Genomic DNA, 16624 nt, shown 5'->3' with positions numbered 1-16624 from the left:
ACAGTGGTTACTTAAAAACTGGCTAGCAGAATTCCTGAAATCCAGCAGTCCACTCTGTGCACGCCACTGCGGGGGAGCTGAGTGTCACTTAGCTTCATGTCACATATCTGCCCAGACTGGTGCCTTGCAGGCCCCAGGGGTGATGTCCTGGTGACAGGCCGGGCCCACCCCTCACCTCCTGCCGTGTCTGCCCAGCAAAGCCAAACTGTTGACCCATCTGCCACCCTTCCTGTCCTGTCCGCACCTCCGGGGTTGGGGGACACCCTTGTTCTTTAGAGTGTGTCTTCGTGAACACTCAGTTAAGTGGCCCCTGGCCTTGGCCTGGGCTCCACAGGGCCCCCTAGGGCCTGACTGCAGACTGTCCTGCGCCACCCTGGGAGCTGCTGAGGGGTGCTGTGCCCTCCCGGAGGCCTGAGGTCAGCACAGGAGGGGCTTGCTTTATGCAGAAGGGGCCAAGCACACTGGCTCCCACCCACTCCCACACTCACACTCCATAGGGTCCCTCCTACAGAGGCAGAGGACTCAACTGGCCTTGTGCTGGGGGCCGGGGAGTGTCAAGCTGACTGCTCTGTACCCTTGGCTGGCAGGGGTTGGGGGCCTAGCACCCCCAGGGTGGAGGAGTCGGCAGGGAGAGACCCGGGCAGGGCAGGGAGTGAGATGAGAACAGGAGATGATGAAGAAGGTTTATTGTATAAAATAAGAAGGGGCTGCCCCATCCTGGGGCACAAGGACAGAACCCACCCCCCCAAACTCCCCCATCAGGGAAGCCCATCCTGGGGCTGCCCCGGACCCGCCCCTACAGCCTGAGGGAGACCCTGCTCCCTTCCGGCCTCCCGTGGGGGCCAGGGGAGGCTGGAGCTGCGCCTCTATGAAGATGAGGCAGAGCAGACAGGAACCCCATGGCCCCCGCATTGCCCCGGGAGCAGCAGCCTCATCCCCATGCTTCTTCCCCCTCCCCACCCCCACCACTCCCCCACAGCGGACTCAAGGACACATCTCAACACAACAGATACAGGCAGGGAGGGGGCTGCTCTTCCGGAACTGGGGGCTCTAGAAGACCGTGCACTTCTTCCCTGGCTTTTTCACAGGGGGCGGGCAGAGCACAGCCCGAATGGCCTCGTCAAACACTGTCTTCAGGCCCCGCTGGGTCAGGGCTGAGCACTCCAGGTACTTGACAGAGCCTGGGATCGTCCAAGAAAGGGGGCCGTGAGGAGAGGTATCGACGGCTGGGGGAGCACAGGCTAGCGCTGTGGCTCGCAGAGCATACTCCTCTCCTCCCTGCACCAGTAGGCCTGGACGGGCCCACTCACCGATCTCTCGGGCCATGGCCAGGCCCTGGGGGTAGGTGATGGGTGCTAGCTTCTTATCCCGCAGTCGCTCGATGGTGTCCTTATCGTCACGAAGGTCCAGCTTGGTGCCCACCAGGAGAATGGGCGTGTGCGGGCAATGGTGCCGAACCTCTGGGTACCACTGTGGGAATGGAGGCTCTGATCCCTCCCTACCCCTTGAAGGCGTTGCCCTCAGCCTGGCCCAGAGCAGGCCACAGCTCTCAATGGCCACTTCCTTGTGCCTAGACCCACACTTAGCCCTTCTTGCTTCACAGGGCAACCATTAGGTCTGGTAAAGCAATGACCAAGAACAAAAATATGCTGCCAAGAAGCTTCCAAGCTCATCAGGGCCTCGCAATCAGGGCCCTCCTTTCTCTAAGAGCCGCACTCACCACCCCTACCCCAAGTGGAATAGGCATCTCTTCTGCCTCCAAAGAACAATTTGCCTCTGTCAGGCCTTCAAGCAAGAGACCCTGCCTTGTAAGGACAAGTTCTCTGGGCAGTCTCCGCCCCTCCCAGGAAGACCAACCCGGCTTCCTGCCCTGCCCTACCTTGGCTCGAACATTCTCAAAGGAGGCTGGGCTCACCAGGGAGAAGCAGATCAGGAAGACGTCCTTGGGAGGAAGGGAAGGAAGGAGAGGACAATGTGGGAAGTGTCAAAAGGCTCTGAATGGCCTCAGACCTCAACATACACACGCACCAGGCCCTTGGGGCCTCTACCCAAGCCACCCAGCCCCTGCAGGCACCGCTGTGGTCCCCTACAGTTTGGGGGTAGGAGAGTGGCCGCAGGCGGTCGTAGTCCTCCTGCCCGGCGGTGTCCCACAGCCCCAGGTTGACGGGCTTCCCATCCACCATCACATTCGCAGAATAGTTGTCGAAACTGCAGAAACAGAGAGATCCGCCAGTGTTTGGGTTCTCAGTCCTGCACAGACCTGCAGCTCTGTCCGCACCTTGCTCCACCCCAGGAACCCAGACCAGGGCCACTTGGGTCCCACCTCGAAGCCCAGGAGAGCTTCGCGCACAGGCGCCCACACCCTCTGCTCCCCACTGCTGGACCTGCCCGCCTGCTCACACTGTGGGGATGTACTCTCCGGGGAAGGCGTTGGTTGTGTAGCTGATCAGCAAGCAGGTCTTCCCCACGGCGCTGTGGAGAGAAGGTGAGCCCACGTTGCCCCCAGGCCCATCTCTGCCCTCCGCTCAGCAAGGGCAGCCCACTCCCACGGTCCCAGGGTGGGGACAGGGGTGCTTGACCAGCAGATCCACAGTGAACGAGGGACAGAGGAGGGGGACCAGGGCAGGTGGGCTTCGGAGACAGAGTGGAGGGTGCGGGCTGCGGCAAGCCGCCTCAGCGCACCAGGCAGGTGCCAGGAGGGTGGCACCCGCTGAGGGTTCAGCCCAGGTGAGAGCCCTGGCCCCACCCACCCAGAGGCCGGGCGGGGCTGCGGGCAGCTGGCAGCATCAGGTGGGCCTGGGCTGGAGGCCTGCGCCCGGCGAATAGCCGGGACCCCGCCCCACCACGTCCTCCTGCCCCTGCCCGGTCCCCGGACGCCCACAGGCCGGTCGGGGGCGCATCCGGGCCGCAGCGCCTGGACCCCGAGCCAGGATCCCTGGTCTGTGCGCGCGCCGCCCCCTCCGCCCCGGCCGCGCCCCGGAGCCGCGCGCCCTGCCCAGGAAGATCCCCGGGGCCAACCCCGCCGGGCAAACCCGGCCGAGAGGCCTCCGCGCCGCACACTCACCCGTCGCCGACCACCACACACTTGATGGCCTGCATGGGCGCGGGCCGGGCGGGCGCGGCCGCGAGCCGAGCTGCGGAGAAATGCCCGGCGCCGCAGCGGCCGCGGACCCGAGCCGAGCGCCGAGCCGAGCGGCCGGAGACAGCCGAGCGCTGACGAGCGCCGGGCGCGGAGACAGCCGAGCGCGGCCGGCAGGGCGGGCGGGGGGCGCGGACCAGCCCCGAACCCGGGCCGACGCGCTTTCCAGAGAAATCTGGTGAGGGGCGGGACACAACGAACCCCTTAGCGAGTCTGAACCCGCGCAGGCCCTCCCCGGTTCCCTGTGACCCACTTCATGGGGCGAGGGCAGTGCAGGCAGGCGGCTCCCACCCACCTGGACAGGTTGTGGTCGGTAGGCACAGGGTTTCTGCGAGGCAGAGCACCCCCGGGGCCCACCCACCCTCCAACCAAAAGGCAACTGGTGAAAACTCGGGTGTTTGCTGTCAATCACCAGAGACCCTCAAGGCCGGCAGCCCTCTGCCCCCCCCCCCCCCCCCCCCCGCCAATCCCCTCCTATCCGCTGCAGTAGCCAGACCATCCCCACCTGATAGCAGTTAGAAGGGGTGACCCAGCCACACCTGGAGGGCCGGCCTTTCCTGCAGGGCCCGGGTTTGGGAGCACAGACTGATGTGGGAGAAAGGCACTGGAACCAAAATGTATCACAAAGTGCAAAATTCTGTATTTCAAAATACCCTGGGGGTGAGCAAGCTGCAGAGCTCCTGGTTGTAAAAGGTGACTGCACCACGGTGGGTGGGGCCGGGAGAGCTCACGCACTGCTCCTACCTTCTTGGGTCTGTGTTCTCAGGCATGTCACTCCCTGCGATGGGGATGACGGAGTGGGGAGGCCCTCTTGGCCAGCCAGGTTCTGGACCGCCCCCACCACCCAGACAGGGACCCTGATTGTAAGCTGCAGCTGTCTTGCTCTCAGATCCTGCCCAGCACTGATTTTCCACGTTACTGGCTGTAGACTGCGCAAAGAGCCCAGACCTGCCAGTGGCCTGTTTCTGGTGAAGAATGGAAGGGCAGGCATCAGACACACGTCCGACAGATGCCACCTTCCTGCCGCTCTCAGACTTTCCCTGCCCCCTCACTTTTGGGGGCTCAAGGTCCTCAGGGGGGACCCCTGCACATAAGCCAGGACAGCATTTTGCAGGAAGCTGGCCCTTTGGGCCTCCTCATCCCGAATCCGGGCGATCTCAGCCTCTTTAAGGCGAAGCTTCTCTCGGAGAGAGGCATTCTCGCTCTCTCTGTCCAGCAGCGCCTCCCGGTGGTCACTCGCGATCACTGCAGGAGGGGAAGTTCAGTGAGGAAGGGGGCCCGCTCCCGCCAGTGAGGAGGTCCACAGAGGGCTGGCGGGGTGGGGCTTGCTCAGGGTCCCCTGGGCGTACACACACCCAGCCTCCCCTACCAGCACCTCCCGGAGCGAAGACCTGGGCCAAGCTCAGCTCTCCCGGCCCGCCTCCTCCTTCTGTGGGATGGCCTAGTAAGGAAGGCCCTGCAGAAATGCACCGGGGTGGAGGGGCCTGGGGCTCAGCTCGCCTTTCAGCTGGCGTTCCAGGGCCGCGACCTTCTCCTTCAATGCTTCCTGGGCCGTCAGCTCGGCCTGCAGGCGGCCATTCTGCTCTTGCAGCTCCAGCCGCACCCTCGTCACCTCAGCTACTTTTTCTTGGTCCTTGTTGCTCAGCTCCTGCCAGGCAAGGAGGGGTGTGTGAGGTGGTGGCTGTGGCGGGCCCGGGGCGGAGGGGAGGGGGGTGCTCCAGGGGACCACCGGGAGCCCTCAGTGTCCCAGCTACCTGCTGCAGCTCCTCCAGGCGCCGCCTCAGGCTCTCCACCTGCAGGCCCAGCTGGCTGGCCCGCGCCTGGGCATCGGCTACTGTCTGCTTCTGCTGCACGCAGGCACTCTGAGCCTCGTCCCGTGCCTGTGCCAGCAGCCGCAGCTTCTCCTCCAGGTGAGCCAGATGCTGCTGCTGTGGGCCCAGGAGAAGGACGGGTGAGCTGCTCTCTGGCCTGTGGCTCTGAGCTCCTGTGACGAGTGACCCCTGCCCCTTCAGGCTGAAGGAAGCTTATATTTGCAAAGTGGAAACTACTTTGTCACTACAGTTAACATATGCCTTGTTCTGAATGGGTTCAAACTCGAATGAGGAGACTCCCCCGTGTGCCAAGCTGACACCATCCTGCCGCCTGGGCCCCCCACCCCCGACTTCCACCAGGTGGTCACAGGCTGCACATTTGGGACAAACCCCTTCCCCACCGTGGGGAGGGAGGACGCTGGCTTTTTGCAGGGGGGGCTGGAGGTGGTACTGATGGGGTGAGTGTCCTCATCTGGCTCTTCTGCACCCCTGGAGCTCCTGTTCCCTTGTCCCTCCCTATAGCTCGAAGGGCTGTGCAAGCCCAGCAGCTCATGCCAGCCCCTCAGTGCTCTCCCTGGTGGGTGCTGTAAGCAGTGGGCCGTGACCCTAAGCTCACCTCCTCCAGGCGGACTTGGTTCTTGGCCTTGATGAGCTCCTCCTCGGCTTGGCTTCGCTCACTGAGTGCTGCGGCCTTCACCCGGCTCAGCTCCTACACCACAGACAGTAACCGTCCTCAGCCCTTGCCGGGGGACCCCTTCTAGCCACACTCAGCCTCCCGAGCCTGGCACCCAGCTCACCTCCTCGAGTGACAGCCGTGCAGCCTCCAGCCTCTGCACCCTCTCTTGCATGGCTCTTTCGCTGTCCTCCAGGTGGCGAGTCATGTGCTCCACCTGCCCAGGTTCGAGGCGGGGATAGGGCTGGCAGTCTGGCCCCCTAGGTTTCCCCTCATGGGATCCCCACCCTGAAGGGGGCAGATGAATCCTGGGGACCCTGTTTCTTCTGACTGGAGGCTGCCCCAAGTGACTTCGGAGGAAGCTAGGATGGAGGGCAGGTCCCAGTGCTGCACCCCAGACGGCAGCCTGCACTGTGGCCCGGGCACAGTCAGGGTCCCTTCTAGAAACCGGTAGGAAGGGTTTGGGTCTGACATCTGCCGGGACTGTCATCGGCAGCCCAAGGTTGTTGAGGGAAGCCTAGCCAGGAGTCTACCTTAGGGACACCGTGCCCCACTGGGGGAACAGGGAGGGCAAAGCCCAGATGACACAACTGATAAGGCACCTCCTTGAAGCGCAGGTGTTCTGCGTCCTCCAAGCTCTGCCGGGACCTCTTCTTCTCCAGTTCCAGGCGTTCTGGAAGCACAGGGGAGACAAGTGGGTGGGACTCCTCATGGGGCTCCTGGTTCTCAGGCCCCAGCAGCAGGCCTGGGTGTGCTGACCTTCAGCCTGGACGGCCCGCATCTTCAGCTCAGCCGTCGTGTTGGTCAGCTCCGTTTTGGTCAGGAACAACTGTTCCTGCTGAGATTTCACCTTCCGCTCCAGTTCATCCACCTGCAAAGTCGGCAAGGAGGGAGGAAGCTTTGTTCAGCTTTCCCGAAGCCCCGCCCCAGGCTCCCCAGGGGCTGGCCCCACCCCCACCGCCATACCTGGTTTCGCAAAAGTAGGTTCTTTTCGTTGGCAGCAGACAAGTCTCTGAGGAGCTTAGACTCCCGCTCTGCAGCTTCCTAGGGGTAACACAGCAAAAGGGCATCAGTGCCCATCTGCCACCACGCACCCCCGGCCTGCCCACCCCACGCCCACCCACCTGCTGCTCCAGCCTGTGCTCCTTGGCCTGCCTCTGCGCCAGGCTCCGCTGTTCCTGCTCTGTGGTGGCCAGGAGCTCCCCCAGGTCCTGGGCCTTCTGCTCTGACAGAGCCAGGGCAGCCTCTGTCATCTGAAGTCTGCAAGGAGGGAAGGGCCAGCCCCGCCCCGGGCGACCTGTAGCCTTTGCTAAGGTCATTTTTGCCAGGCCAGTACTCCCGCTAGTGCCCCTTGAGCTAGTCTAGGCTCCTCAGAGACTTGTCTGCTGCCAGTGAAAAGAACTTGCTTTTTTGCAAAACCAGGTAAGGGGATGGTGGGGGTGGAGGGGGGGCAGTGGAACCAGGCTTCTAGGGAGCCTGGGGTGGGACTTAGGGAAAGCAGACAAAGCTTGACCTTCCCTCCCTCAGTGCCTGGTGCCCAGCTTTGCAAGCAGATGAGTTGGAGCTCTTCCCAGAAAGCCTTCTCAGTAACTACCCTAGCGGTTTCCCTGACTTCCTTTGTGCACTGGAACTTGAGTCCCTATTAGGATGGTCCTCCTCTGCCCTGTGGGCAGGCCTCTAAAGTGTTCTGAAACCTCCTCATACCCCGATCCTGCCCTCTGCCCCTCCTTACTTGGCCTTGAGGGCATTGATGATGGAGTGCCTCTCGTTCAGGGCTTCGTGAAGCTGCCCCACACGTGCAGCTGATGCCCTGTGGACAGAGAGGAGGGTTCGAGGGGCCCAAACCCGAGTCGTCTGAGCCCCTCCCTGAAGCGACTGCTGCCCCTTATGCTCACACAATGTCCAGGTATGGGCTAAGGCAGTGCTCAGTGGCGCCTTGAACCCTCCAGCCAACTCCCTCAGGAAATACAGCCCACATCCTTGTCTGTGGGGAGATGACCAGGCTCACACATTAGGTCACCCCAAGGCCAGAGCCAGGGCCCGGACCCCCAGGTTTCCCCACTGCACTGCCGCCCTGCCCTGGACCCGGGGCCAAGCTCACTTGCTGCTCCTGGCCATCTCTTCTCTCTGTCTGTCGATCGTCTCCATCAAGTCCATAAACTGGGGACAGAGCCAGGGAGAGCCCGTCAGGGCCCAGAGCCTGCTCACTCCCCATGGTTGGCAAGAAAGGAGGCCGACATCTACTGAGGCAGCAGGACACCAAGGAGCTGAGCCTCATCCAAGGAGAGGGAGGCCCAGGGGGAAGTCCACCCACCCAGCTGAAAGGCATCAGAACAAGAGACTGCCTCTCGGGCCTAGGTACTGGCTTCTTGGAGAGGCTCCAGAGCTCAGAGGGAGGGAAGGCAGCCATGGCATGAGGGCTGAGGGGGGCTCTTTGTCCACACAGCCGGGACTGGGCGAGGCCCTACGGTCAGAGGCAGCATCGCCCTTACCTGCTTAGACTTCTCTTCCCGGAGGTGCCGCACCTCCTTGCTGAGCACTTGGGCACGGGCCTGACTCTCCCGGAAGACGGTCTGCCGGTCCTGGTTGTGGTCCATGGCTTGCTCTGTTGGAAAGAGCGAAGTCGTCTCCTGGGGGACTGAGCCCCAGGAATGCCCAACGGCCAGCCCACCCCCATGTCTTAACCACACAGATCGGACCCCTCAGTGCACTAGCAGGTGAGAGGCTCTGAGACGGCGGGGACAGGGGATGGGGCAACAGTGAAGCGAGGAGCCTGGGAGGCACCTGGTAGGGGGGGCAGGCTCATGGGAACAGGGTGCTCAACTGTCACAAAAGGTGGGTATTTGGACTCTGCCCCAAAGGTTAAAAGTCAACATGTGACTTTTAAGAGGTGAATGTCGTGCTCAGCTCCCACGTGCTGGAAAGATCCAGGCAGCATTTGGAGTGGAGCCGGCCAGAAGCGGCCACACTGTCAACTGGGGTGACTCAGAGGCAGGTGCAAGAACCAAGAAACAGGAGAGGACATGAGTTGGGGAGACTCAGGAGATGGTAACCTCACACTAGATTCCGGCCAAAGCTTGGGCCCTCAAGGGGCTGGTGCTGCTGGTGGAACAAGATGCCATGGGGAGTGGCAGAGCACTCAGCAGGCCTGGGATGGAGGAGTTGAGGGTCATGACAGAAGGGACCGTGGTGTGAGGAGGGGACCGTGGTGAGCCTGGGCCGTTGGCACTCTGCAGGCTCCCACCTCTGCCCTTTTCTTCCTTGGTGCCGGCTCCCCGCTCCCTCTGTTTCTAATACTCTACCATTGTGATGCCTTATGGTTCCAGCCCAAGTGGTCCCTCCCTCGGTGGGTTCTGCCCCAAAGGTTAAAGGCCAAAATATGACTTTTAAGAGGTGAATCAGCTGATCCTGTCAACAGGGAATCAGCTCTATGCCCTGCTTCAAACAGTGCAATTTGCCAGCAGCCCCATGTGCCCATACCCACGGCTCTGAGGATGTCGCCCGGGATGTTATTCCCAGCCAGCTCCAGCTTCCACAGGGTTCTGTTGCTGGGGAGACAGTTCACCAGGGCGCGGCCCCCGAGGAGGCCAATGTGATTCCAGCGCAGGTCTGGAAGGAAATGTGGTGTTGCCAGGGGTGGGAGGGCTGGCCCCGCCCAAGACACTGGTACTTCCTGTGATCGGCCACAGATCAGGAGCCCAGCTCAGCGTGCCCCTCCTCGTCACCCCCTCTCTTCTGGGAGAGGACAGAGGAAGCATTGGGAGGGCTGGGATGCAAGACCTCCCTGCCTGCTCTGAGGATGGGGAGGGCCGGTGCTGGCAGCCTCACCCAGTTGCTGGAGGCTGGCATTGCTCTTCAGGGCCAGGGCCAGCTCCTCGGCGCCTTTGTGGTTGATCTGGTTGTTGCGGAGGTCCAGTTGCCGCAAGGCGCCATTGGCCGCCAGGGCCCCGCAGAAGGTGGCAAAGGCTTCATCCCATGTGCCCAGGTTGTTCCACTCCAGGGTGAGGCTGCAGGAAGGGTGGACATGAGGTGCATAGCCCGAAGGGCATCCTCCTCCCATGGGATCCAGTGGGCTCGAGGAGGAGCGCGGGCTGGGGGGGGTCTCTGGCAGAAATTGAGTAACTTATACCCACCTACCCCCAACCAGAGAAGGCTGGCATGAGGTGTGAACTCTCATGTTGCAGAAGAGTGTCCCCTGGAGCCAACCCAGAACCACAGAGAGAGCAGAGGCTTCGGGGAGAGCTGGGGGCTGGGACTGCCACCCTACCTCTGAATGGACTTGTTCTGTCGGAGGAGTTTTGCCAGTGCCTCGGCCCCTGCTGCTCGAAGGTTATTGCCCTAGGACAGGAAGAGGCCATCCAGTCACTCTCTGGCGTCCTGGGCTGGGCTCTGAATACCCTGGTCAGGCAGTGGGTGAGGCCACGGCGCTCTCTGAACAGACATGTGGCTCCTTTCAGATTCTGCCTTCCCTGACCAGAGTGGCCTTCTGATGTGGGCTCTTTCAGTGTGCTTGTGAGAATGCTCTGGAACTCACATTTCCGCCCTCAGAACACCAGCACACATTCATGAGACCATGAGAAAACGGTGCGGAGCCTGTGTGCCCAGAGCGCTTACAGACATGGTCTCTGGCCACCATGCAGACTCCTGGTTGCCAGGACACCCGCAACTTCTCTACTCCTGCTCTCAGGTGGCATGCCCGAGTGCAGATCCACCCACCTTGAGATCCAGAAACCGCAAGACAGTGTTGACACACAGCCCCTGCAGCAGCAGCGTGGCCCCTGTAAGAAAGCAGGGCAGTCACTCTCCACCCCTGGCGACTCCATCTTGGGGCAGCTCCCCAGACACAGGGGAGGGACAGCTGTCCACGTGGCCCCCACCAGCCAGGGTTCATGCCAAGTCACCCCACTTCTGTGTCAGGTTTGAAACAGCTTCCAAGTGCCGAGTCAGGCTGCTGACCCCCTTGTGCTCATCAGCACGGCAGGACTCTCCTAAGCTGGGGGATGCTAAGGGCTTTCCCATTAAAAAGAGAAATCGCCTTCTGCGCCCAGGTTTCCAAAGGGGTTGCTTTAATGACAGTGAAATGGAGAAACTTCAGCAAAAATAAAAAAAGAGATCAGGTGGGACAGAGAGTTCTTTGCTAGAGGTGCCAAGCACCAAGGACTGGGGTATATGTAACTAATGAGCAGCAGTGCAAAAGCAGCCAGAGGAGGTGGCCCTGAAGCAAAGGGCCTGAACCCAGCCCCAACTCTGAAGTTGCAAGGACTGCCCTGGGCGCTGCCGGCCCTTGGTGCCCACCTTCCTCACTCAGCATGCAGTCACTCAGGATGAGCTCCGTCAGCAGTGACTCCTTCTGCAGCAGCTTGCCCAGAGCTCTGCAGGTGTCCACTGTCAGGCTCTGCGTGGCCAGGTCCAGCCGGCCCTGCGGCAGCTGGTGCAGTTGCTGCAGGACAGTCTCCTGGGGTTCGGTCCCACTCTCCTTGCACAGCCGACTGTAGGCGCGCCGGAACTCCTCCATGTCCCTGGAGTGCAGGAAGGGCTTCTCCCCAAACTCCTAGACAGGACTCACCAGAAGCCAGCTGGAGCCAGGAAGCCAGGGAAAGGCAGTAGGACAGGGCCTCTCCCATGGGGGCCTACAGAGGCCCCGGCAGCTCAGTGCGGGGCACAAAGTCCCTAAGTCCTCAGCAGGCGAGGAACAAGGAACAAACTGAGTTGGTCCAACAGGCAGGAGGCCCCAGGAGAGAGGGGTCAGGTGATGCTCAGGAGACCGCAAGAGCAGGGGACCGAGGAGGTGGGCGTCCTTGGGGGCGGAGCCTCCAGCGGCAGAGCCTGTCAGGGCGTCGGACGTACCTCTGGGCCCCAGGCCGGAGGCCCTAGCCCTCGGGCCGCTGACCCCGGCTCGTTCGCCGCAGGTGTACGCGGCTTCCGCGCGCCTCAGTATCCAGGAAGAGCAGGGCGCGCCGGGAAGACCTGGTAGATACTACGACTCCCAGGAGGCCTTGCGGAGGAGGGCGTTCACCACGGGCCAATGAAGGCGAAGGAGCGGGCGCGCGCGGCGAGCCCATTGGTTGGCGTTGTGAGGGCGGGGCTCCGAGAGGCGCGCTCTGGGTCGATTGGCTGACAGCTCGGGGGCGGGGCTCCGGAGGGCGCGCTCAGGGTTCATTGGCTGGGTAGGCGGGGGCGGGGCTCCAGAGGGCGCGCGCTTTTGTGGCGGTCATGGAGGAAACCGGAGCCGTCTTCCGGAAAGTGAGAAAGGGCGTGCTGGCTGGGTGGGCTCGGGGCGCCGGGCGAGGTTTCTGCGGCTGGGGGACGCGCACGGGGCCGGTGGGGACGCTGCGGCCCCTGTTCCCTGCCTGACTCACGTGCGGGTCCTGAGCCGGCCCCCGCGCTGCCATCTAGGGTGAGCCAGTTTCCAGAATCCGGCAATGACCCCCATTCCGAGCGCCCATTCGTCCTCCGTGGTCCGTGCCCCGGTAGCAGAAGGTTGAATAGGCGCCCTAGTCTGTGGCCAGACGGAAAGGGTCTGCAGAAATCGGGCAGGGGTAGGTGCTGGCACAAATGCAGGGAGACTCAGAGAGGAGCCCGGGCCGCCGACCCCTGCCCCTCGCCCCGCGGCTACGGGATCGGCAGTACTCTCCTCCCTCAAGGCTTTAGCGTAGAGCACAGTGCGGCCCAGCTCGCTGGTAGTGTAGACACAGCTCGGCTGTGTATTCTAAAGCTTCTTTTTGGCCATTTTCCTGTTACGCCAGCCTTGTGCTTTGCGTCTCAATTTAGCCGGGCTGGCTCCATTGTCTGGTGTGTTTGTGGCTCTACGAGTGCTCTTCTTAGCAACACACTCAGCAGTCAGGCACTGGGTATGCACCAGGCATGAATTAGCCCGTGTAATAATGCTCAGCATCCTAGGACATGGGTCCTAGTACTGTCCCTACTTGCCAGTGGGAGAAATCAGCAGAACTAGGGTCAAACCCAGGCCATCCACTTCCAGAGTAAGCCCCTTTGCCCTGCACCTGGCAAGTGCTGCTCTGGGTGGATGGATAGGGAGGCCCGTCACCTCCCACACTCCGCTGGCTATGAGTGGTCTGGGTCTCATTTTGTTACTCTGCCTTAAAGTTTGGAGACACTGAGCCCTTGATGTCAGGCCTTTGTGAACCTGGGGTGGGAAGGTGCGTCCCAGCCCCTTGTGAGCACTGCCTTGTCCAGCCTGTGCTAGTGGGGATTTTCGCTCTTTATCACCCAGAACTGGGGTTGTGGCCATTACCCATGACCAAGGTTGTCGCATCAGGGGTTGTGTTGCCTCCACACAGATGGACAAAGGCTGACCACATCCCAGGTCCCATCCTCCCCTCTGCAAATTAAGGGAATCTCCGCTCCCAGCTGGTGTTGATCCGTTTCTCACGACCACCCCAGCAGCAATCTGACTGATTTAGCTCTTTGCCTGGGTCTAGGAGCTGGTGGAGCAGTAGAGCCTACTGGGCCCTTCCTGGTATCTTCCAGGTACGCGGGCTTCCCCAGTGGCTCAGTTGGTAAAGAATCTGCCTGCAATGCAAAAGACCCATGTTCAATCCCTGGGTCAGGAAGGTCCCCTGGAGAAGGAAATGGCAACCCACGCCAGTATTCTTGCCTGGAGAATTCCATGGACAGAGGAGCTGGCAGGCTACAGTCCATGGGGTCGCAAAGAGTCGGACACCACTGAGTGACTAACACTCCAGGTACACAGCGTGTAGGACCAGCAGGTGGCGCCAGGCTCCCGTGGTCACAGCTGGAAGGGTGAAGCTGCTTCAGCGCTGCTGGTGAACAGTGGCAAGCTCTTCGCCTCCAGAACTGGGTCTCCAGCGGGGTCTACTCTCTCCACTCTGCTCTCCAGCTTTGCTGAGCTGCACTGGGCAAGGCAGTGCCATCTCCATGGCCAAGGCTGGAGGCCTGGTGGGTCCTCGGCTCACCTCTGCATGACACCCGGCTTCTGGGCTCCTGGGCACCCACTGCTGCTGTCCCACGTCCCCAGGCGCTCTGTGGGCTCCTCATTCACAGCTTCTTCCAGCTGGTCCCTACCCTCAGCAACCTCCCTGGGTCCCCTACCTTGACTGCCCATTGACAAGGAGCCTGGCTCCTGCTAAGCTCTGGGGTTCTCACAGTACCCTTCCCCATTACAGGAAGATCCCCTTCTCCGTGCCATGCTGTAGGCCTCAAGGAGGGACCTGGGATGCAGCTGGCGCCGTGCTCAGAGCAGGGTCTGACAAAGCCAGGCAGTGTTAGTGACATGGGCAGGCCTGTGAAGGGGCCCACTGTGGGGAAAGCAACTTGTCTCTGGGAGCAGGAGCACAAGACCATTCTGGATACCATGAGGACTGGATCCCAGAGCAGTGGGCAGGCACCTTGGCTGCTCCCTCGTGTCTGCCACACGCGTCTCATTTCTGGCTCTCCTGGAGGCATTTGCAGGGAGGTATCCCCCCATGCCTAGTCCTCCACCCTGGGGAGACCCAGCCCCACAGACAGCATTTCCAGCTGGAAATTACAACCCCATCCCATCCACAATGAAATGACTAAAGGGTCAGCAGGAGGGGTGGGGGAAGTGGCTCACTGATGTGCCCTCCATTCCCCAGGAGCTGGTGAGCAAACTGCTGCACTTGCACTTTAAAGACAAGAAGACCAAAGGTGTGTGAACCTGAGGCAGGGGTGGGGTGCTGGGACCCTGCGCTGCAGCTCTGCAGGAGCCAGGGCCTCAGGGAGGGCCGGGTGGGCCAGACAGAGGGTGGAGGTCACCAGCCTGAGCATGAGCCACACCAAAAGCGGTGAGGGCGGAGTGGGGCGGCAGGGAAAACGCGTACTTGTAACCTGCTCCCTTCACCTTGCAGTCAGTGGGGATGCGCTGCAGCTCACGGCCGAGCTGCTGAAGATCTTCGTTGTAGGTGAGCAGAGGGGCCCGATAGCGACCTCTGGGGTCCCACCCAGGCTTGTCTGGACCATTCGTGACCCCTTTACATTTTTCAGTGAGGCTATCAAGACACCTTTTTCCCCTTTTCCCACAAGCACCTTGTCCCTGAAAATTTCTGTATTTCAGAAGTCTCAACCTTGTCTTCTGAGCTGTCAGCTGGCAACAGGGGTGGGGGAACAGCCAGGGCTGTGGCCCAGGGGGGTTGGGGTTCAAGCCCCCCCCCCAGCTTTCTCTACCTTACTCCTCCCCCCGCATCACGGCAGAAGCAGCCATCCGCAGTGTCCGGCAGGCTCAGGCAGAGGACCTGGACCATGTGCATGTGGAGCAGCTGGAGAAGGTGCTGCCTCAGCTGGTAGGTGGGCCTCCAGAACAGGGCCTGGGTGGGAAGTGGGTGGGTGGCCCACACCCATAAGGCTCTGAGCACGCCTCTCCCCCACAGCTTCTGGACTTCTAGGGTTTCCACCCTCACTGTGACTGCCTGCTGGGAGTCGTAGCCTCTGGCTGCAGACATGACAGAAGCTGCTGACCCACAACATTCTCCTCCAGCTCCCAGCAAACCACCCCTCTTCCCCAGGTCATCCCTTCTGCCTGCTGCTGACGGCCAGGACACAGCATGCGGAGGGGAGAGGTCGCTGACAGGATGAGGGGCCAGGTGCCTGGGTGGGTGTCCTACCCACCCCGCCCCCGGGGGCAGCCAGGTGCCCACCGGTGTGAGAGAAGCACTCAGTCACTGGGAAGCGGGTGGCGGGAGACCCGCCCACCTAAACAGGTAGCCCACATGTCCTCCGCGCACACACAGAATGGTGCGGTTCTGCCACTGGTACCAAAGCTAGTGTGTCACCTTCCAGCCACGCGATACTCCCCTCAAAAGATGCTTCCCTGAGCTATGTACTTGTTTTCAACAAAGCAACATCAATAAATCAGAGCCACCTCCCCAGGCACAGCCTCCTGTTGCCATTAATCACCCAAAGTCAAGTTGCTTCCAAGCTGGAAGAGGACAGAGTAACAAAGACCATGTGTGAGGACCCTGCCGAGGGCCGGGCTTGAGGGGCTGTGACATCGGAGCCCTCGCACGTGTGGCTGCTCGCCTGGGATGGTGCCTCTGCCACGGGGATGCCGTGGGCGTGGAGTGCCAGCGACCGGCAGGGATGCCCAGGGATGTGTGGGCAGGGCTCTTTGGGGGGAGAGGGGTCATGCCAGTGGAAAGGACCACTGCCCCCAGGGCCCAGGCGAGGCAGGTCAGGGCTGTTCAGGACCTGTCAGGAGCCCAGTCAGGAGGCTTGGCTGCCCTCGGGGGCCCAGCAACCACCCCCCCACCCTCCAGCACCTACCTCCCATTAATTCTGAAGGCTGCCTGGACTTGTCAGCCTGGGATTGAATCACCCCGAGGGCTCTGGGCCCAGTGACCTCGGAGTCAGGACTCTCATGGAGCAGCAGGACCTGGCCTGCTGGGGAGGGACATCTGCCCGACTGCCATGTGCACCCAGGAGCCCTGCCCCCACCCCCAAGGGTGGCATAGGTAGGGGGCCAGCCCACCCTCCCTAGTTTAGCCCCGCTGGCTCCTTCCTGCACCCGTTCCCCGCCTCTGCCCCCCATCTTCCTCTCCACCCCTCCCACAGGGAGTCTCAGGGCTTCAAAGCTCTGGGCGCATGTGGAAGTAATTAGACCTGAGGGGAGAGGCTGGCGACAAGTGCCAGGGCCCGTGCCCCCCCCACAGCCCACTTTGAAGTGCACTCAGACGGTGGGGTGGGCGGGGCCCCGGGAAACCCCAGGCAGGCCCTGCCCACCCCGCCCTCCAGGGGTGGAGGCAACATCCTCTCTCCTGTCAGGGACTGAGGGCCCGGCCTGAGCTGCAGCCAAGCAGGCGACGCCCAGAGGCCTTTCTCCCCAAACTTGTGTCCTCCACAGAGGGGGAGTTAATGTCAGTGAGGTTCAAAACCAAAGGGCAGGCAGTTCAAGGAAGACACCTGTGTCCTTAACAAGAACAAGCCCCGGCAAGCAGCCTCTGGGCTCACGTATCACCATCCAGCTAGGCCTCTGGCTGGGAGCTTGGCACGGAGCGGAGGACGGAG

At 61.9% G+C, this 16624-nt stretch overlaps 3 protein-coding genes across 7 annotated transcripts; 1 reads left to right on the top strand and 2 right to left on the bottom strand.

Moving 5' to 3' along the window:
• Positions 1-133: 133 nt before the first annotated feature.
• Positions 134-3510, bottom strand: RAC3 (Rac family small GTPase 3). 2 transcript variants are annotated; one of them, XM_065911074.1, is made up of 6 exons: positions 3065-3510; positions 2401-2472; positions 2091-2208; positions 1880-1942; positions 1307-1470; positions 134-1181 (listed from the first exon to the last, which is right to left on the bottom strand). In XM_065911074.1, the coding sequence occupies exons 1-6, from the start codon at positions 3097-3099 to the stop codon at positions 1121-1123; spliced, it is 513 nt and encodes a 170-aa protein (XP_065767146.1). In that variant the 5' UTR covers positions 3100-3510; the 3' UTR covers positions 134-1120. The 2 variants fall into 2 exon arrangements, with proteins under 2 accessions (XP_065767146.1, XP_065767145.1); XM_065911073.1 differs by having other exon boundaries at positions 1311-1470; positions 3065-3489.
• Positions 3511-3666: 156 nt separating this feature from the next.
• Positions 3667-11572, bottom strand: LRRC45 (leucine rich repeat containing 45). The gene is made up of 17 exons (XM_065909211.1): positions 10919-11572; positions 10340-10401; positions 9891-9961; positions 9452-9630; positions 9104-9232; positions 8116-8228; positions 7725-7783; positions 7356-7433; positions 6748-6883; positions 6590-6667; positions 6383-6494; positions 6226-6296; positions 5748-5840; positions 5567-5659; positions 4894-5067; positions 4640-4787; positions 3667-4384 (listed from the first exon to the last, which is right to left on the bottom strand). The coding sequence occupies exons 1-17, from the start codon at positions 11136-11138 to the stop codon at positions 4188-4190; spliced, it is 2013 nt and encodes a 670-aa protein (XP_065765283.1). The 5' UTR covers positions 11139-11572; the 3' UTR covers positions 3667-4187.
• Positions 11573-11814: 242 nt separating this feature from the next.
• CENPX (centromere protein X) lies at positions 11815-15489 on the top strand. 4 transcript variants are annotated; one of them, XM_065909877.1, is made up of 5 exons: positions 11815-11866; positions 14221-14272; positions 14473-14526; positions 14819-14904; positions 15127-15489. In XM_065909877.1, the coding sequence occupies exons 1-5, from the start codon at positions 11837-11839 to the stop codon at positions 15148-15150; spliced, it is 246 nt and encodes an 81-aa protein (XP_065765949.1). In that variant the 5' UTR covers positions 11815-11836; the 3' UTR covers positions 15151-15489. The 4 variants fall into 4 exon arrangements, with proteins under 4 accessions (XP_065765949.1, XP_065765951.1, XP_065765948.1 ...); XM_065909879.1 differs by having other exon boundaries at positions 14992-15489; XM_065909876.1 differs by having other exon boundaries at positions 14816-14904.
• Positions 15490-16624: the final 1135 nt, after the last annotated feature.

This window comes from Muntiacus reevesi, chromosome 18, assembly GCF_963930625.1.
Source record: "Muntiacus reevesi chromosome 18, mMunRee1.1, whole genome shotgun sequence".
Lineage (NCBI taxonomy): Eukaryota > Metazoa > Chordata > Mammalia > Artiodactyla > Cervidae > Muntiacus > Muntiacus reevesi.
This window is presented reverse-complemented; position numbering and strand designations above follow the sequence as displayed.

Coding starts and splice junctions, on each gene's coding strand:
- RAC3 (XM_065911073.1), bottom strand. CDS start 3,099: ATGCAGGCCATCAAGTGTGTGGTGGTCGGCGACGG. Junction 2,209..2,400: donor GGAGAGTACATCCCCACAGT/GTGAGCAGGCGG, acceptor CTGTTTCTGCAG/TTTCGACAACTATTCTGCGA. Junction 1,471..1,879: donor TTGAGAATGTTCGAGCCAAG/GTAGGGCAGGGC, acceptor CCATTCCCACAG/TGGTACCCAGAGGTTCGGCA.
- LRRC45 (XM_065909211.1), bottom strand. CDS start 11,138: ATGGAGGAGTTCCGGCGCGCCTACAGTCGGCTGTGCAAGGAGAGTGGG. Junction 5,841..6,225: donor AACACCTGCGCTTCAAGGAG/GTGCCTTATCAG, acceptor GAACCTGGGCAG/GTGGAGCACATGACTCGCCA. Junction 5,068..5,566: donor ACCAAGTCCGCCTGGAGGAG/GTGAGCTTAGGG, acceptor CTGGGCCCACAG/CAGCAGCATCTGGCTCACCT.
- CENPX (XM_065909876.1), top strand. CDS start 11,837: ATGGAGGAAACCGGAGCCGTCTTCCGGAAA. Junction 14,527..14,815: donor GCTGAAGATCTTCGTTGTAG/GTGAGCAGAGGG, acceptor GCATCACGGCAG/AAGCAGCCATCCGCAGTGTC. Junction 14,905..15,126: donor AGAAGGTGCTGCCTCAGCTG/GTAGGTGGGCCT, acceptor CCTCTTCCCCAG/GTCATCCCTTCTGCCTGCTG.